This window comes from Periplaneta americana, chromosome 11 (assembly GCF_040183065.1).
Source record: "Periplaneta americana isolate PAMFEO1 chromosome 11, P.americana_PAMFEO1_priV1, whole genome shotgun sequence".
NCBI classification, from domain to species: Eukaryota; Metazoa; Arthropoda; class Insecta; order Blattodea; family Blattidae; genus Periplaneta; species Periplaneta americana.
This window is the reverse complement of record NC_091127.1, coordinates 91,044,571-91,066,617: the sequence shown is the minus strand read 5'-3', so window position 1 is coordinate 91,066,617 and position 22,047 is coordinate 91,044,571. Positions and strand designations below refer to the sequence as shown.

Below are 22,047 nucleotides of genomic sequence, written 5' to 3'. Positions count from 1 at the left end.
CTCATTTCTCATCGTAATGGCGAACCGACGTGACATGAGACAGCGAGTTATAGCTCTAGTTGAGGCTGGATATGGGGCTAGATCTGCTGGCCGTTTGATCGGTGTTCCTGGAAGTACAGCCGCGAGGTGGGTTCATCGTTACCAAAATTTAGGGGAGGTCGAAAATCGCCCTATTCCTGGGCGTCCGCGGATTTCTTCATTGGAAGACGATGCTATCTTATTTGCGACAGTTCGACAGGACCCCTTTCTGACTGCTAACGAAATAAGAGCAGCATCTAACTTTCCCGGTTCTTCACAGACTGTGATCAGCAGGTTGAGGAACCGCGGTATTAGGAGCCGGAGGGCTGCGCAAATGGAAATATTGGGGGAAGCACAAGCTGTCGACCGTCTTGCCATCGCTACCAATCGAGTGGATTTCGATTGGAGAAATGTAATTTTCTCCGACGAAACAACCATCTCGAGTGATTACGAAGGTCCTGTCCGTGTCTATCGTGAGGATGGTCTCCGACATGACCAGCGCTATGTGCACCGACGTGAAAGATCGGGGCGCTTTAGCATATCGTGTTGGGGTTGGATGTCTTACGATGGACCTGGCGTTATAGAACACATCGATGACCGGTTTAATGCGGGAACTTACGAGCACATTCTGGAAAATATATTCCTTCCCTCCGCCCAAGAACGTTTTCCCGAAGGAACATTGCTGCTCCAGCAGGATAACCATCCCGTGCACTATGCTGTAAGCATTCAAAGATGGTTTCAAAGGAGACCCGAGATCGAAATCATTAATTGGCCTCCGAAGTCACCTGATTTGAATGTCATCGAAAATTTATGGGCGGAATTGAAAAAGAGAAGGATAGCCACCTATGCCCACCGACGCCCTCGAAATCGAGACGAATTGTGGGATCAAGTTGTTGATACCTGGGAAGATCTCGCCGGGGATCAGAACTTATGCCACAATCTCCTGACATCCATTCCGGATCGACTTAGAGCTGTAATAGAAGCTGATGGCATGTGGACAAGATTTTAAGTTAACAGGTCTCTTTTTGTTTCTTGTGATTTTTGTTTGAGGAAGAATACTTTTAACTTCCAAGTAAAATTTATTTTTTTTGACGAAGATCAGCCCACTTGTAAGACACAGAAATTGGGCATAAATTATTCCATATTTTTCGACAAATTAGACAGTCGAGGAATTCAGAACGAATTAATTACACCTCAATAAAATATAGTTTTACCCGGGATCGAACACGAGACGTTTCTGTTATACAGTGGAACCGACACGCTACTATATGAGCTACCGAGACAAGACAGTCACAGCAGCAGTCCAGAATGTAGATCCCTTAGCAGGCATTTGCCATTCAGTACAGTGAAGCAATGATATTTTGTGACTCGAGCTATGTTGTGAAATCCTGGCCTTAAATGGCAGTCTTCTTCGTGATCCTTATTCTGGTCCTTGTCCTTGTTGTGGTCCTTGTAACAATTCTTGTACTATTTGTCGTGGTATGTATCGTTACGTCGATATCGAGTGAACCGCGCTGTAGAACTTTGACTTCCGACGACCAAGAATCGTCTCATTCTTTTTCAGGGTAACTGTACATTTAGTAGTTGCCAAAATAGTTCTTCAAACTGTTGAGGGTTGAATGAGAGTCTGCAAGCAAGTCTCCATTCTCATCCTTGATCACGGTTACCCTTGCCTGATATCCGTTCTTAAATTCCTTTATATCAATCTCGAATATTTTTATTCTTACTATTTGTTTCTACCTCATTCAGCTTTTCCTTCAAGTAATTTCTCTTTTTAGTCCTAAGTGTACAACTTGCTTCCCCTTTTTCATTTAAATAATTATCTCTATTCGCCTCAACTGGATCCTGTAAGAATTTCAATTTTGCCTGTTTCCTTCTTTCTATACCGTGCAACAATCTTCATCAAACCACGGTTTCTTTTACTCATATACTCTTATACTTTTATACTCATCTACAATAAAAATAAATGACAGTATACGATCAGAAATGAAAGTGAGTACAGTAATGTTTTAGAAACATAGAAAAGAACAGAACTAAATGGAATGAACATTATGCTATGCATGGAAAATGGCAGACCACTAAAATTTATACATCAAAATACCCGAAAGAAATATAGGAATGCGGGACGCCCGAGATTGAGATGGAGCGATCAGTAAAACTATTACAATTTGGAGGAGGAATGGGCCAAAAGTGGCTCAATCCTTGGAGTTGATGATTATGATGATGATGATGATGATGATGATGATGATTCTAAAGTAATACTGAAAATATGTACACCAAAGTAAGACTCCCTACCTGTTGATTTAAAATATGTGCAAGAAATTAAATGGAGCTGAAGTATCTAGTAAACTTTTATTAAATGGTTGAGAAAAGTGTTATAGTGTCAAAGATGTACAAATTAACATATTGGAATAATAATAATAATAATAATAATAATAATAATAATAATAATAATAATAATAATTGAGTCCAAACGTTCACAAACATAATGGTCATTCTTCACATTATAATACTCACTTTGAACTGATAAAGCATTTAGAGCACATTTGATCCACCTCATCACATCGATCGAATATTAATCATTGAAAATTTTTTTTTGCATCAATTCCTTCAGAGAGAATATCAAGAAAGGAATGCTGGAAGAAAGTGACATAGCATTTTCCCTTTCTGAATACTATCTGACTGTTTCTTGTCAATGCGAATCAATACAGGTACTTTTTCTCAGAACGAATAAGTGTTGTTTAGGATGCTTCTACCAGCCAATTAATTTTTCCATATGCATCCGTTACATTTGCTCAATTTCGTTTATCATTACTTCCTTTTCCTGGTATTTTTGTCTTAGCCATCTCAAACGACATAAACAAGAGGATATTCACATTTCTCTCCAAAGATAGATAATTAATTATCTGAAATACCTATATATAAATAGAAATCTTCGATGGCAGACATTCGCTTTACCTTACTCCAAGGATTAATTAATAAGAGGCCTATATTGACAAGCAATCAGAGTTTCATTTCTGTACGTGCATTTTATCATCGGTTTCATCTTTCACATTCCAGAATTGAGCTTCCTGACAAATTCCGCCCTGTATCAAGAATCACACACCAACAACAGCTGGACTCTGTGGTAATCTCAATATGGCACAAAGCCGTCTTTCAAGACGAAAACAGGAAAAGCGGGGCAAGACAAGCTCAATTTGCTGTGAAAGTGAAGTATTTTGCCGAGAATCGAACCTGGGAAAGTTAAATTTGTTACTGATATTTATTTTAATGTAATTTGTGAGCGTATCTTGATTACAAATCAGCAATATATCGAGATCGTCTTCTAATTCAATCAGACGTGTTTCCTGGGAATCGTCATGATCCTAGTATTAAGCAGACACATGCACGAAAACAAAGTTTTGCATACTGAATATGAGAAGAAGCCAATAAACGTTCTTCGTGTTTCTATAAGTTATGACATAACTTGGGTTAGCGTGTCATCACGTAATCATTCCTACTATTCTAGGAACACGGTAAACAAACATTTGCGTGTCATGCACCTATCATTAGAGTAAACGTTTGTTTTTGGCATGTTCGTGGTCAAGTTCCCCTTATATTTTTCATAGCACTTCCATAAAACAGAGCCGCATGAAGTGATGAGAGCTGCGGTTTAGTAACCTACTAACATTGAACACGAGGAGAGAGTTCTTAAGTATCGCGAAACTTTTATCTCCTCCGCATTGACAAAATAAAATCGACAGGAGAGAAAAAAAACTGCAAATCTTGCAAAAGAAAGAGCAGCAATCTACTTGCTAGGAACACAGTCGGATTCTACTTTTTCAAAGCTAACATTTCCGTCAGGCGGGCGATTTAATAATTTGATGATAATAACATTGGTGGTAATAATATTGGTGGTAATAATAATGATGAAAATAATTTAATGATGATAATATTGATGGTAATAATAATCATACTAATAATAATAATAATAATAATAATAATAATAATAATAATAATAATAATAATAATAATAATTTATTCATTTGATCTGGCAGACCTCAGGCCAGCAGATCTTCTCTTTTAACCAGCCAAATTCTAATTGAGTACAATACCCTTACATTACAATAATTACTTACTTACCTACTTACTTACTTACAAATGGCTTTTAAGGAATCCGAAGGTTCATTGCCGCCCTCACATAAGCCCGCCATTGGTCCCTATCCTGAGCAAGATTAATCCAGTCTCTATCATCATATCCCACCTCTCTCAGATCCATTTCAATATTATCTTCCCATCTACGTCTCGGCTTTCCCAAAGAACTTTTTCCCTCCGGCCTCCCAACTAACACTCTATATGTACGAGGCGCATCCAGAAAGTAATTTTCCCTATTAAAAAAAAAAAGAACACACACTTTCAGGAAAACATTTATTGGCAACAGCAATGTTTCAGCTATTTTTCAACATAGCCACCATCAGAATTGAGACACTTGTCGTATCGTGGGATCAACTTTTGTATACCTCTGTCGTAGAACTCTGCCGCCTGTGAATGAAACCAGCGTGTGACAGACGTTTTCAGCTCTTCGTCGTTGCCAAAACGCTCACCGGAGGACAGGAATTTCTTGAGATGCAAGAAAACGTGAAAATCGCTGGGAGCAAGATCAGGACTGTAGGGTGGGTGATCAAACAACTCCCAGCCAAATTCCGTCAAAACAGCTGCTGTGCGCCGAGCTGTATGTGGACGAACATTGTCATGGAGGAGCACAACACCTGCAGTAAGCATTCCACGCCTCTTGTTTTGAATGGCACGCCGCAATTTTCGCAGTGTTTCACAGCGTTCATTGTTTCACCTCTTGGAAGAAAGTCAATGAGCAGAATGCCCTTTCTGTCCCAGAACACCGTGCACATCACTTTCCGTACCGACAGCGTCTGTTTGAATTTCGTCCTGACCGGAGATCCACTATGCCGCTAATGCATTCACTGCTGCTTGGTTTCCTGGGTGAAGTGCAAAATCCAAGTCTCATCGCCCGTGACGATCCTGTCGAGGAACTCATCGCCGTCATCGTGATACCGTTGCAGAAATGTCAGTGCTGCTCCTAAACGTTGCATTTTGTGTTCGGGTGTCAGGTTTTTCGGCACCCACTTGGCACACATTTTTTTGAACAGCAGGTGTTTAGTGACAATCTCATGCAACAAGGATCGCGATATCTGCGGAAAATGGCTGCTCAGCTCCGTAATCGTGAAGCGACGGTTCTCCATGATGCACTGCCGCATCAGCTCAACACGATCATCATTGATGAGGGACGGTCGCCCACTGCGCTCTTCATTATTGGCCACTTTGACGACTTTCGGAAAACTGCCTACACCAGCGACGCACCATCTGTTTACTCATGATGTTCGGCCCATAGACCTGACAGAGCTGCCGATGAATTTCAATTGGCGCAATGCGGCGGCGGGAGAAGGAATAAGAGCTTCCATTTCGGACCACTGCTGCCACGCTACTGGCACCAGGCGGGACCTGTCCGGCTGGCATATGATCGATACGTCATAAATCTGTTACGCATGCGCAATTGACACGGCTAATTACGTTTACTTTCAAGGGGAAAAAATCGGGAAACTTACTTTCTGGATGCGCCTCGTATTTCTAGATTCGCCAATACGTGCTACATGCCCTGCCCATCTCAAACATCTGGATTTAATGTTCCTAATTATGTCAGGTGAAGAATACAATGCGTGCAGTTCTGTGTTGTGTAACTTTCTCCATTCTCCTGTAACTTCATCCCTCTTAGCCCCAAATATTTTCCTAAGCTCCTTATTCTCAAACACCCTTAACCTATGTTCCTCTCTCAAAGTGAGAGTTCAAGTTTCACAACCACAATAATAACTAGAACGTACAATAATATGACAGTGACTAATAATAGCAAAATTAAACAACAAAAGTAATATAAGTAGTACATTCTTTAATCGCTTAAACGAGTGGACTAATGAGAATACTTTCTTGCAAATTTCCTCAACCTGAACCCTCCTATTTGAACTTTTATCCATATGCATACCTGTTTATTTTTAACCGATTCAATGAACGGAATTTCGGGGTCGTTTGCTTTAATGGAAGGAAAATTTGGCATGATGATAATGTTTTGACAAACGTGGATGACCCACTAACATTGACTGTGATTTTTCTGGATTTAGCATAAATCACTTTTTTGAAATCCAGAAAATTATAGTTAGACCTGAAGTTAATTATGATGACTATTTCGTTTATATGACGTCATTCCTTTTTCGGCAAAGAAGTGTAATGAAATTTTGAATTCCAACAATCGCAGTCATACATCGCGATAATTTCTGCAGTTTGATTTATCAATTTCAATTTATCGCATGGTCGTTCCTTTGTTTAGTCAGTGTCGCCAACTTTTTCCACGTAAATCGATGAGCATGAATCCATTGTACCGGTACTAGATAAAGTGCGAAATCCTACTTCTACATCTACATCTTCATCTTTAATTTCATGTCCATTGTATCTAAAGAAAATGACACTCCTCCATAACAATTTCATTTAATTATTGTATTAATCAGGTTATTTGCAATTATACTACAAAATATTTAACTAAATTATGATTTCGGCAGATAATGAAACGTATTTCTGTTATAATAACAAGAGAAAAGCGCAGTACATGTAATCAACATTGTTAAACCTGTAATTAGGTTTTCTCAATTGGCATTACTGAATAACATTCAATTTCTTTGTTGCAGTAATCGTTATTCATCTATTTCGACTTCACAATGTCGGAATACATTAAGTAGGCCTATTCATAAATATATAATTATTAACATTTTTGAGCGAATTTTAGAGATACGGTATATTATTTAAATTTTTATTTTATTCACGAAATAGTCCTAATAAAATGTCACTCGAAGTCTGAGATTTCCCAAATAAATCCACCCGCTTCGCTCGTGGATTTATCGGCAAATCTCAGATTTTTTGTGACATTACTTTAGACAAATTGATACTGGAAGGAGACATGAACAATTACCAATCAAATTTCAGAGAAAGGAAAAAACAAACAAATAAAACGGTTTCACGAAGCTGTCACATAATGTATTATTATACATTTCACGTGTTCGTGACTATTCAATGTTCTGTCATCTAATGCCGTAGTTCTCACATTTAGGAATTCTGCGGACTCGTAGGCTTCTTGTTTGTCCTAATTGCTGGAGGTTAGAATTATGTTTAGGTAAAGCTAATTCAAAGCATTATACTTAGGTTATTTATATTCTCAAAGTAAATATCAGAAGGCAGAAAGTCGTGCATATGGCAATTGATAAATAATAAATGAACATTAAAATGCTAATTAGTATATAAACTATTTTATTCAAGATTTTAGAAATGTAAACAGTACGTTAAAAATTAATATTTATTTGTCAAGGAAAAATAAGTGTTATGGAATACAATAATTATTTCTTTTACCTTTACCGATCGTACGAGGGCGGGGAAAATCAAATTCATTCGAGCGAACAAACGTCGTATATTGATAGTCTTAGAACCGAATTCAAAAATCCTTTTACAGAGCGCTCCTATTTGACAACATTGGAATTACTTTGGCAAGAAAAGAACACGGAATCTCAGGGTACGTTGGCAAAATTTACTATTGATAATATAAAAAGCTTGTTTGTTACTTTGCTATAGTAAGGGTAAGCGACAAGCTGATATTAGTTAATCTTTGAGCCTGAAAGGTATATCCTAAAACGTATTTCATTGTTAGTCATTGTTCTATATACACTTTTAACACTTATAAATCACTGATTAGCTTTACAACTTCTTAACTAGGCCTATATTAATTTTTACCAAATTACCTGACTGACTAGTTTCGAAGTGTTATCCTTCATTGTCCATTAGTTGGATAATTCTCTAGCTTACGTATTAACTATTCTCAAACAATAAGTTTTCGTCGTGTGTCCTTTATTTTTCCAACACTGCTTATGAAAGGAAATGTCCAAGAAGAAAGTCTTTACAATGAATTTTGTACATACTCATTCTGTACTTTCTTTAAAGATTTGTATCACTGACTTCTATTAATATTAATTATACTTGATGTACATTATTTTAGATGAATTGTTTCATACATACTGGACCTAACAAAAAAACCGTTCCAGATAGACGGCATGACTAATAAAAAACACTGCTAGTTCAGCATTGCCCAAGACGTGTATCTCATTTGCGTCAATCACGAAATCGATTTTCAAAGTATCACAATAATACTAATAATAATAATAATAATAATAATAATAATAATAATAATAATAATAATAGTGCTAGTAGTTAGTAGTTGGTAGTAGTACTAGTAGTAGTTATAGCAGTACTAGTAGAAGCAAATGTAGAAGTACTAGTATTAGTAGTTGTAGTATTACTAGCACAAATAGTTGTATTAGTAGCACTAGTAGTTGTAGTACTAGTACACGTAGTTGTAATATTAGTATCAGTATTTCGAGCAGCACTGGTGACAATAGTTGTAATACTAATACTAGTAGCTATAGTGGTACCAGTAGATGAATAGTGCTGTACCAGTAGTTGTAATAGTGCTAGTACCAGTAGCTTAGTAATACTAGCAGCAGTAGCAGTAGTAGTAGTAGCAATAGTAATACTAGTAGTATTTTCTTTATGGACTTTTAAAACTGCATGTTACCAAATACTCTACAATGATAATACCGGAAAGTTCACGGTAAAAGTGGCGAATGACTCACCAGCACTGTCTAGTGGCAGGGATTGTAGGCAGCGAGGATGACGTGACGAATGGCGCGTTGAACTGTGATATGAGCTTTGTTCTTCAACAAACACATAATGTCCTAAGGATTATTCTCATTATAGTTCTAGCCTATCCAATGTCAGTTAAATGTGGAAATGTTTGTTCTATGTTTTGTAAAAACTATGCCTAGCAAAATATTTCCAAAAGATAGATATTGGGAGTATTCATGTAAACACTAGTAGAATATTACTTTTCTGTTATAAGATGATGATGATGATTATATTATTATTATTGTTATTATTAATTGTATTATTATTACTGTTTCCACTAGCGGTACTACAGTTATTTGCTTTTGTCTTTTAGGTGTGCCAAGCTCATATAGACAGACGGTATTTAATGATCTTTATTAGGGCGCGTCAGTTACTGTCGCTATTTGCGTCCTTATCTAAACCTCTTTAAAAAACAAAACACAAGCAATATCATAAGCAAAATGCGAGCACTAACTAAAAACACTGTCAACAGTTCTAGACGAAACGTTTAAAATTAGAGAGATAGAATATATTATGTACAAAAATCACAAAATATTTTCAGATCACTTTTGATTATCGGACTTCAATAACCATAATTCGAAACATTAGGAGTAAGTAAAAATAGAGTGTAATAAATTGGAAAAGTACACCGAAGTTTCAAATCAGTCGAAAGGCTGTTAATTTTTAATACTCTGTTTTTAATAAGAGAGTGAAGATAATAGATTTTCCTCCACTGAATTTAACAGCTCCTTCTTCCGAAAATATGAGTCAAAATCAAAGGACAATGAAAGAATCGCGGATGTCCCAAATAAACATATTAGATCTTGCATCGAGGAAGCTACGGGTTTTCTTATATTAGCCAGAAACGACAGACCATACTCCTCCATCGTATAATTAGATAGTGCATTGGCAATGACATATTCTCTGTGTTAACTGAAACAGTTACTAAACTGCATAAATCTACTTTAAATTTTTATATAAAACACAATTTCTTTATAATTTCTCCGTATAAAAAATTGAAAGCCTTTACTTTTTATAATCCAAATAGTGTGTCTTGAGATGCGTAACAAAAATGTGTATTGTTGATTTTATAAAGAAAGTGGACTCATGGTTTTTTCATAATAAGTGATTCAGGTAGTTATTCGTACAAATAATTTTCCTAGTCCTACATTTTAAAGTCATTATTAATATTTCACTAAATTAAGATCATTTTTTTACGATGCAAGAAATCCTAAAAAATAAAAAATGGCTCAAGTGTAAATGACAGCTCTGAACACAACATGTCCAAATGCCGATTTAATTAAAATTGTTCAAGTTGATGAATTCATTAGTCACAAGTTTAATTAAAAAGAAGGAAATGGGGAAACGATATTCCAGTTTAGATAAAAGTTTTGCCGCAACATTCCATTAATGTTCACCTCAAGAAGAAAGATTTCTAAGAAGAAAATTATGTTTACCAACAGTTAGATCTCTCAAAAATTGACTTCACGAATTTGGTATAGGCCCGGTATAAATCTTACCATTCTACAATTAATTATTAAAAATAAAATCCGATATTCTACCACTGAGTGAAAAAGTTGTAACTATTATTGTTGAAGATAAAATGTCTTTGAAGGAAAACAACTTATAATGCTAAAACAGACACTTTCAGAGATTCGTTGAATTAGGTATAGACAGGCCTAATCAACAAACTTCAACCGACGTAAAAATTTCAGAAGCACCACTTGCAAATCAAGCACTGGTTTTTCATTATTCGAGGAATGTGCAAACTTTTAAAGCAAACTACGTATAATTTATTTTATATCAAAAGATACCATGCCTGGAGAGACTTTAATTCACATATGCTTGATGTAAAATATAAAATACAAAATACAAGCTTCATCCCTAAAGCAGCGACTGTGCCAGTATCTTCACTGACAAACATTTCAATGTGCTAATAAATTGTTACATAAAAAATAAATTGGATAACTATTAGCCAAGGAACGGCATACGCGATGTATGAAAGTTTCTAAAGTCATGCACAACTAGGCCTAAATCATTTGAAAATACGAGAATTGTCTCATTTCATTTCTATTCCAAAAACTTTGTAACTTCTTATTAATTTAAAAAGTTATGAACCTTCTGACTCTAAATAAAACTATTGATTTGCATTTTTTATTGACATCAAATGCACACCTCTCCGTTTTTCCTCACGTAACCTAGGTTATAGCACGCCGCAAGGAGTGTATAAACAGTCCAAGCCGCTAGATAGCAGCACAGTCACTTTTCGCCGCCGCTTGCAATGCTAAACAGGCAAGCTTTCCAGTATTATTGTTATAGAGTATTTGATGTTATTCAGCGTCAAAATTTAACGTGGGAGAGAAATTCCAGATAGACCTACAATTTGTCTTCAGCTTTGTATTGCGGACAAAGTTTCTTTCTTGTGCTCTAGATCTACGACACAGAGCTCATAGTTTTTCTTCACTCGAAGAGAAAGCCGTGGTAAAGATTTTATCGTGTTATAAAATTCGTTGCCGTCTGCTAAATTTTAACTTGCGGCATAGTAAACGTATGTATGTATGTATGTATGTATGTATGTATGTATGTATGTATGTATGTATGTATGTATGTATGTATGTATGTATGTATGTGTGTATGTATGTATTTCTTATAATGATAGAGTGAAATATTAAAACATGAATCGGACGAGAGTAAAAATAGGTATTTTTGCCAAGAAAAAGCACTGTTATTACACGGTACGGGTTTAAATGGCGGAAAGCTAGCATGTACATTTTCCATGAAATGAGAACAATGGATCCAATGTATGTATGTGTGTCTGTGTGTGTATGTATGTATGTATGTATGTATGTATGTATGTATGTATGCATGTATGTATGTAAATTTTTTTAGCAGCATGTTCCATTACAAATGAGAAGTAATACTACATGCCTAGGTTTACCTTCAAGCACATAATCGATTTACATTATATATTGTTATGTTGCTATTTTAGGTTAAGTATGGATTAATGTAGTTCATCTACGATGTGTAACTGTCAAGATAATATGGTTACTTCTTAGTCTAACTTATTTTCCTATTCCTAACCTATGAAGTGCAAGAATCTATTTACATAATCTAGCATTTAAATATTTACAGTATTTACATATTTAATATCTTGTTGATGAGCCTATTTTCAATTAAATTATATCCTCTAATATCTAGCTTGTTTACAGAATATAAGTATTATCGATTTACATTATATATTGTTATGTTGCTATTCTAGGTTAAGTATGGATTAATGTAGTTCATCTACGATGTGTAACTGTCAAGATAATATTGTGACTTCTTAGTCTAACTTATTTTCCTATTCCTAACCTATGAAGTGCAAGAATCTATTTACATAATCTAGCATTTAAATATTTACAGTATTTACATATTTACTATCTTGTTGATGAGCCTATTTTCAATTAAATTATATCCTCTAATATCTAGCTTATTTACAGAATATAAGTAACCTATTTTCGGCCCTTATCACTTAATTCTGAATTTTAACCTCTTTATCTTCCCAAATAACTTATATATGTATGTGTATGTATATGTGTATAGGTGTGTCTGTAATTATGTATGTATGCATGTTCAGTATGTATGTATGTATGTTGTATGTATGTATGTATGTATGTATGTATGTATGTATGTATGTATGTATGTATGTATGTATGTATATATGTATGTATGTATGTATGTATGTATGTATGTATGTATGTATGGGGTCATTCCATATCAAATCAACAAGGAGCTCAACCCGACCGACTCAGATTTATTTCAAAATTTGAGGGTTTGTTTTACTTGCCGAGCTAACTAAAACTGCCTAGTTTCATATGTCCTGTGCTTTTCGTTTTTTGTCAGTGGCGTTTCAAACATGAAGAAAATTCATATTTTTGTAAGCACGCGGCTTCAATTAAAATTATATATCTCAACAACGTCTCCAGATAAATTTACAAAAATTGGGTGATACATTCTTAATATGTGATAGTTTTTATTGCTTATATTGTTTTCTGCATGCATTCAATTACATTATAAAAACAATTTTCATATATTCATATTTAAAAATGCGGATCTTCTATTTTAAAGAAAAAAATATATAGTACGCCTCAGTTAGTCATATAATGAACTGATAAGTTTCAACTTGGAATCATCATAGGTTATAAAGATAAAAATTATTATGTCAGTGCAAGCGTAAGATAACCGTATAAGTCGCGATAATTATGTCCCACACATTCGTTGTATTTAATTATATTTGATCATATTCTTGAATGTAATTTAACTTGTACATAATTTGAATTTTTTAAATTATTACCTCAAATAAATTATTGTCACATGGATTTTGTTAAATCTGAAGTTCTGTAAGAAATGCTTACCGGTCATTGCTGAGAAAATAGCCTGATCATCTTTCCAGGCAGGATGCTGCGTTGTTTCAGCTGCATTTTAAAACTGCTTAGCAAGTATAATACCCATCCTAAACAGCAGGACTGTATGAAACTTGTGTTCCAGACACTGCGGTGGATTTTGCAAATCGAAGAGCAAGCATTTTTTTTCCTCTTCAGTATAGCCTTTTTCAGTCACATAAACGGTATTAATGTTTGGGAGATGATCCCTTGTCCAGTCATACAATTCCCTAGAGTTATTTGTTTATCGGATGGTCTCTGCAAACTAGTACAAGCCGAAAACCTTTTAAGTATCCCACCTACAACATCGCATGCTCTTTTGCCATGCGATATGCAAAAATAATGCAATTCTGTTGGAAATCCAAAATCTTCTTCATGTAATGTGAGGTTCAGGAAATTTTTTCCTATTTTTATACTGAGCAGAGAATCCTTCGGAGAAATACATAAGTTTTGTGGTGAATTACAGATGTTTGTTTTAATGACTCCATTAGATATTTTTTAAACAGATGTACAGCTGTAGTGTCATATTTCGGGGAGTGTGAAATTATTACCAGATTTTTAATAGAGACTGTATCGGATGACGATTAGTTATAATATATTACGAAAGTATGAATGGTTGTCTCCACATTAGTCCTGTGATATGACTGACTTTCATATTGGATTACGAAATAATAGTTTTCAGCGAAGTCGCATAACACAACAAGCTGGCATGGCTGTAGAAATGATTTCATATCACGTAGAAACTTACTTTGTTCAGATGATATAAATGAGTGAGTCAGTAAATCACCAAGTTTCTGCAAGAGACAGTCAAAATATTTGTCTGTGGGTTTCATTATGTTCTCAAGCGTTGATCGGTCAGTCGTCATCCACTGCTTGAAGGTCACTGATTCACTGAAGTTTTATTCGAAACATTTCTCTAAACCCTCTCTTATTTTGAATGGTTCAGGACATTCTGTACATTTCCTGAACAAGCAATTTATATGAGGAGGATTGCACACCATAGTAGCCAAGAAATGTTGATAAGTTGGAAGGTATAAAGAAAAATTTTTCATGTAGATCTGAAACTTTAATAAATTCCTTCCGGCATATGTTTTACATTCTGATAAGGACACAAACACAGACAGTATAGTACCACTAACTCCAGCTAGAATACAATTTCTTGGTCTAAGAGCTGAAAATTTGGAGAATATTACCTTCATTTCAGGGTTAGAATTTTTAAACACTGCATATAATTCATTTCTGCTTATGTGATTTACTCCCTGATTATTTAATCACAACAAATATTTCTTACCAGGCATAATTCTGCTTATCTCGTCAGAACAACAGAATTCTTTAACTTTACCAGCAACAGCCGCGAGCAAGGGTTTTCCAGGTTTCGGATTTGGTGAACACAAAATTCCCTCTCCCTTTGCCAGGACTTTGGCTTTCCGAATTATGTATTCGAAAGCTGAAAGAAACTTTTTTTATATTATTTACGCTCCAGCTTTTAGGTAGTAGTGTTAAAATGGTGATTTTCTCACTTTTACCTGAATTTTGAAAATTTTCCTGCAACTGAGACAAAATTTCAGAATCAGAAAGGTCCTTGTTCCTCGGCGTCTTTAATATCGAAGACTTTATCTTTTACAATATTTTCAAATTTCTGTCTCTTATATTTCTCTTGTTGTAGCCTTTTTTGTTTAATAAGGAACACACCTTGGTCAAAAAGACTTGTATTTAATGAACTTACATTTGCTGTAGAATCGACGTATTCTTCATTACTAGAGTCATTCTGAGGATTCTGAGTAATAGCATCATATTATATTTTTATTCCTTTGCGACACATAGCGCACACCTTTTGTTCCTGTTTTAAATCAGGAAATACATTAAGCATCCACGATATAACACTTCTTAAAGTTTTCCTTTAATTACAATGCCCTGATTTCTCGAAGGGATTGCAGCAAACATAGGCCTATAACTTAAAACGCGACTCCATAACATCCCACAAAACTACCACATACTACAAAAACTAACGATACTGCACTTGAAACAGATTGCACGTTTTGTATAAATTGGACTGTATAAACTGCCACTCATGACGGCCTGACTGATCGATGACGCAGATAATCGGATAAGTACGAACTCGCGCGCATGCAGTGTTGGTGTAAGATGGGTTTAAGTGCTACAAACCAATACATTGATATATTTTTTTACTGATATTCCTGAAACGTTTCCAAAATGAAACTTACACCAAGAGGAGAATACTCTTACCTCTATAACATACATTTTTCGCGAAATAATTTGTGTCCCGCATTTATAGATATTCAATGTTAAAATGTGTTTCACGTGACCATTCAATAAAGAATTCATTATCTTGATGCAAACCTATTTTTATTGAAACGTATGATCCCTTAGCTTTAAAATAAGCCCCAGTTTAAGATTCTACCTCAATTAGAAGAGAAGTTATGAATTATTTTTGTTGAAATAGTATGCGACATTTTTACATTTTTCTCGTATTGACAGAATTGCTGTATGGATATCGTGCATTGTTGAGGGCTAAAATTAAACATAATTAATTAACTTAAGGTTCTTTACCATCCCACCAAATTTAATGAAAATCTGAGTTGGTTGGGTTGAAAAGTCCACTTTTTTGTGTTGATTTGACATGGAATGGCCCTATGTACAGTATGTGTGTATGTATGTATGTATGCCGCACAGTTAGACAAATATCTGGTGTGAATTTTCACGCTGGAGACTAGGGTTCCAAACCTGGTGGTTCAATTTGTGTTTTGTTCTAGGCAATGTTTGTGTCCGGATAGGTTTTTGCCGTGCATTCCCGTTCAATTTCCTCTGGCATTATTCCAATAAATATTCATCAGGTGTAAAGTAAATTAGGGGCAAGCACACTAAGTATTTTAAATTAGTTAAAGGAATTAACTTATTTTAAGTTACGTAATATAATTTGTTTCTAGCTTGAGTTTACAATACCTAAAATGTCATCTTGTCTGCTGGATTATAACGCTGTAATCGATTAAATTGTAAGCGATCCCAAGTATCATAAACTGGCTCATAAATTTGGTGTATCACAATGGCTACAGAGGTTAGTACTACTGTCAGTACGGAATGAATGTTGTTCACATCACTTTCAGACAAGTGTTTTAAAGACTGCTATGAAAAAAGAGCAAAAAGCACGAGCACGAAATTGTGTTACTGCGGTCATTGTATACATTTATCTTTTTGGCTGAACGTAAAAGTCAAGAGATCAGAGGTGAGACACATGCCTCCATGTCTGGTTATCGAATCCCAACCTTCTAACATTCAAACCAAATATCTGAAATGTTCTCGCTTACCCATGCCATATAGTTTACGCTCTACGTCTTTGTAAGTTCAGTAATAGAGAATTGAACTTTCCGACAACTAAGTGCCAATCCACTCACGTTCATGTGTACCGCATAACATAATAAACACTCACAAAACGTTAAAAGGGTTCATTCATAGTTTCCTCCGAAGAGCAGGTCTTTCACTGCAAACCCAGCTTTCTCCAATCTTCCCTATTTTCTGCTTTCCTCTTAGTCTCCGCACATGTTCCATGTATCTTAATGTTGTATGTCATATGATATCTTCTTCTGCCCAGAACTTTTCTCTCATTCACCATTACTTTTTAGTACATCAGTAGATAGTTTCTTCTTAGCTATTGATCCACCTAATTTCTTTTCTCTCCAGATCACTTTCAGCATTATTCTTCCTTCACCCACTCTTTCTAGCACAGCTTCATTCCTTATCTTATCTGTCCATTTCACACGCTTCATTCTCCTCCAAATCCACATTTTAAATGCTTTCAGTGGTTTCTCATCACTTCGTCGTATGAAATAAAAATGTTTCAGTTAAATGACCAGTGCATGTATGTATTTATTAAATTTATGCGTTTTAAAGCTTAATGTTCAAATTGCGTTTTTTGACTGCGTACTGGAGAAAAATAAAATAAGAGAAGTAATTCACATTCTTTTTTTATCGTAAATAAATTTTCGTTCACGGTAAACATTTCGTTAACATTTTGTAAGATGATTTTAGAAAAAATATGTAGATCTTATATTGAAGTACAAACTGCGAGAATTCGGAAAGAATTTAGCCCCATACTTTACAAATCTCACACTTTTATTCTTATAATCTTTCTTCTAGATTATTTCCTTTCTTCATTTTATGTAGGATAAGAGAGGTTGAATAGGACCACTAAATGGAAAATTATCTGCAACGCGAACCAGTTAAGTTACTCAGTTTCAACTATACTCCAGTAAGGTAGCCTGTTTCTTCCTCTATCTCTCATATTAAACTTAAATTCGTTGCTTTGAAATATTAAATTCTGTTTTTAATCAAGTCGACGTACTGTATGATCCTATTCGACCGACATCGTGCGGGTAAATAGGTCCACATAGATGAGTAAAAGGGACCACTTCGAGGAAAGTGGAATTGTGACGAAACACGCTCTATTTATACCTTTCATACGTATTTAATATTGTTTATAATTTGTTTAATTAATTTTACAATAATTAACATTATTACAAACACTAGGTGTAACAAGAAACAAAACAACTGACGCGTAAAAATAATATATTTTAAATTCTACAAAATTTAAGATAATATTACAAAACCGCGAAATAAATAGATTTTGAACAGTGTTCATTGCCTGATCTATATTATAATTATACGATGTTTCGAGACTTGGATCTGCTATCGTCTTTAGCTCTTTTCTTAGTTTTTTTTCCCTCCATGGGATAGCGGAGGCAAGGATTTAAGCCCGAAACTCTTTAACACTAATCCAGTACGTTAACCATTAGACCACCGAATTTTTAGCGGACTGGACTAATGTTTAACCACCTCAAAATATAAATAACAAAAACTATCAGCATCATGAAAAACACCCGAATAGAAGAGTAGACCCAACTCCCGAAACGTCGTGTATTTATAATGTATCAAACAATGGACAATATCCGAAAAAAAGCGAGTCATTAATCATATGCCATTGTCACAGAACTGTAGCCTTTTAGAGATTCTTTAGTAATTTATACTTAATTATTTTATTTTCTCAGAACGGGCCGATTCACCTGAAATGGTTTAGTGACTTATTTCAACAGTTGGCAGCACTGACTCCACTCGCAACTCAAACAAGAATCTCTGCATCAGTTTTACTTATTATCTCACACAGAACAAGATTCTGAACAGTATTCACACTATACAATAATAAGAATATAGTGGAGTATTTAAAAAAAAAGTTTTATTTATCTCAATTAACTACTTTCTCCTGCAAACAATGATTTTTTTTTTCACAAACAAAGAAAGAAAGATTACTTCCCCGCGATTCCAGTTCTAACAGCTTCTAAGGAATTATAAAGTTACCTATGAGATGGAGGACTTTACAAAGCAGTGTCGATGGCTCTGATATTAAATATATTCTAAAATTGGCCCGATTCGCCCGCTGGGCCTATTAGCCCCCCCACCCTTTCACTTTTTCGTTCTTCTTTCCCTCTTTAAATATTCCTTTTCTTTCTTTAATTTTGCCTTCTATATTCTGTCTTCCCTTTTCTTCGTCTCTTTTTCTTCTTTTCATTGTATCTTTATTTCTTCTTTTTCGTTTAATTTCTTCCGGTAGTTCCTTCTTCCTTTCTTTCACGCCTTCGACCTCTTTCTCTTCCTTTATCTCCTTCTTCCGGTTTATTTCCTCTCCTTCCTATTTCTTTCTTCACTGCTTTCTTTTTGTCCCTTTTGTTATTTTCTTTCTTTTCATTTGTTTCATATCCTTTTCATTTTCATGATTTCATTCATTCCTTTTCTTTTTTAACTTTCATTATACCTTCCTCTCATTTATTTCCTTTCATTTACTTTCTTTGCTTCCGTCTATCATTTTCTTCTTTCTTGTATTGTTTATTTTCTTCTTCCTTCCCTTCTCATTCTTCTTTAATGTATTTTCTTTCTTTTCACTTTTTATTTCACTTTCCCTTACCTTCTAGTTTTCTTTTTCTTTATTTCTTTATTCTTTATGTCCTACCTTCCATTCTTTCCTTTCGATATTGTCTGTTTCTTATTATTATTCCTTCTATCCTTTTGTATGCCTATGTATTTTCGTATTTGTTTTATTTCTTTTCTTATCTACACAATGATTTTCTCTTCCCCCCCCCCCAACACTTTTTACCTTACGCACTACATAAACACAACAGCCGAATCTTCACTTCATTCATAATACCACATTTACAACGCAGGAAAAGTAAATACCCTGTGAAGGGTTCGAATATAGAGACTCTTATTAACTCACCTTCAGCACTGCAGAGCCCGCTACGGCGCCGATGCATTGCACCACGATGTAGAAAACAGCCTTGAGGATGCTAATGTGCCCCGAGGCCAGCAGCCCGCACGTCACTGCAGGGTTGATGTGGCAGCCGCTCACGTGGCCGATAGCCTAAAACAAAGTAATGAATAAAGTAACAATGTTGATCCGACAATATAGGTGACCGCAGATTCTTGTCACATGGTGTGTATATGCGTAATAATAATAATAATAATAATAATAATAATAATAATAATAATAATAGTTCTATTTTTCCTGGAAGAGTTAAGGCCATCAGGCCTTCTCTTCCACTCAACCAGGATCAAAGCACATAGAGAAAAATACTGTATATATGGACATATGAATATTAACTTCAGAAAAAAAAGATTGAATACATATGAGTACAATCACAAAACTAAAGGAAGAGTACAATTTGTATAATCAGTAGGCTTGTAATGTTGGCGACCGTCCACACCTGTGGAGTAACGGTCAGCGCGTCTGGCTGTGAAACCAGGTGGCCCGGGTTCAAATCCCGGTCGGGGCAAGTTACCTGGTTGAGGTTTTTTCCGGGGTTTTCCCTCAACCCAATACGAGCAAATGCTGGGTAACTTTCGGTGCTGGACCCCGGACTCATTTCACCGGCATTATCACCTTCATATCATTCAGATGCTAAATAACCTAGATGTTGATACAGCGTCGTAAAATAACCCAATAAAATAAATAAATGTTGGCGACCGATTACATAAGTTGACTGCAGCATGGTACACAGGCCGGGGACGTGAGCTAGTGCGAGGACAATGACTTGGTTCTGCGATTGAATACGCGAATAACAAGGTGCACATAAACAAATCTGTACAGCTCTAAAAGTAAATATAAGCTACATAGCATTACAAAGATACATTTTACGTACCTTTCGTTATGTGCAGAAGGATCATCATAGAATTATTCGTGGTTTTGAGTTTTCTTCTTTCTTTCCTTGTGCTACAATGTCTCTGTATATAAATCGCTTATCATCTAGTATGTTTGTGTTATATAATTTACATGTAATGTTCCCGTCATTCACTTCAAAACATTCACCAAATTCCGCTGCAAAAACATGCGCCTGAGAACCTTTAATAATCGGCATTATTATTCAGCAGGTACACTGTTTACACGAGTGATATAATGGCTGCCATGTAAGAGGTGTGGAATGTGAGTCGGAGTAAAATTAAAGTGTTACAGGCAGTATAATAATAATAATAATAATAATAATAATAATAATAATAATAATAATAATAATAATAATAATAATAATAATAATGATTTATTTTAGCTGGCAGAGTTAAGGCCGTAAGGCCTTCTCTTCCACTCAACCAGCAAAAAGTGTATATACATATGCATGAACTTACAAAGAATCCAACAATTTGATTGAGATGAGAGTTACATGTATACAAAAGTTATTTACAAATTAAACAACAAAATACTATGAACTATTAATTAAACACTGAAATAAACTGTGTAGCAGAATTAAACTAAAATACATAGAATGTTAATATATTTCAAATAATATTAGATAATAGAAAGAGATTATTACGAGACAATTAAAATACAGCACAATCAGGATGATGTCTAAAGAAAAAAGTAACAATGTAGTCAGTGATAGTTTAAATCAGTATGATTGGAGTGAAATGCTAATAAGGTTATCTTTTAAGCTGTTCTTAAAGGTGTTTATTGTCTTGCAGCCCCTAATACTTTGTGACAAGGAATTCCATTGAAGCGAGGTGGATATTGTAAAAGATGATGAATAACAAGATGTTCTATGAAGAGGTATACTTAGCGTGCCATAAGACATAAGAATACTGGAGCAGGCTAGAAGAATTAAAGGAGGCAAGTAAATGAAGTAGAAATGAAGGTGGGTGCTGGAAGAAAATATTAATAGTAGAATCGACAGATTAAAAGTGTTTCAAAGGGTCCGAGGTTAGGTCGTAGAAAGGAATTAGGGAGGAAGGATACATGACGAGAGTGACAAACCGGAAGTGACGTAGGTACACAACCGTTGAGAGAGCTGACGACAGGAGTGCCAACACCGTCGATCGTAGATACAACAAAGACGAGGGCTGCGCCACTCCGTCAAATTTAGGAAGCAAATCGGTACCAGCAAAGGAGACAAAAGCGCCACACCGACGAGGTCAGGAAGCAGCAGCAGAATAAAGAGCCGTCTGAGCACAGGGAACAGTACTATACAGTAAACTTAATACTGCAGGCAGGCGGACATGGCGAACGAAGGCAGGAAAAGTAGATCTTCCAAGACGCACGTCAGCACCAAAGAGAGTCAAGGGACAAACACTAGTAACTTAATGGAAGGAGGTGTAGTCCAGGATGAATCTAAACAACTACTAACTGCGATTCTGTCGGAGATTGGAGACATCAAAAAACAGAATGAAAGCTTCAGGGAGGAAACAAGGAAGGAGCTTGAGGAGTTAAGGAACGAACTGAAAGCGAGAGATGATAAATGGGACAACGAGAGGAACAGTATAAGTATAAAAATAGATAACATGGGAAATACTGTGGGAAATAGGATGGATG

At 35.4% G+C, this 22,047-nt stretch overlaps 1 protein-coding gene across 2 annotated transcripts in view; it reads right to left on the bottom strand.

Annotated features, from left to right (window-relative positions):
• The window catches only part of Drip (aquaporin homolog protein drip), a 414,839-nt gene that overhangs the window by 94,717 nt on the left and 298,075 nt on the right, over positions 1-22,047 (bottom strand). For both annotated transcript variants that reach the window (XM_069839752.1, XM_069839751.1), the window contains exon 3: positions 19,471-19,614. In XM_069839752.1, the coding sequence (XP_069695853.1) occupies positions 19,471-19,614 (144 nt within the window). The remainder of the gene's footprint in view (positions 1-19,470; positions 19,615-22,047) is intronic.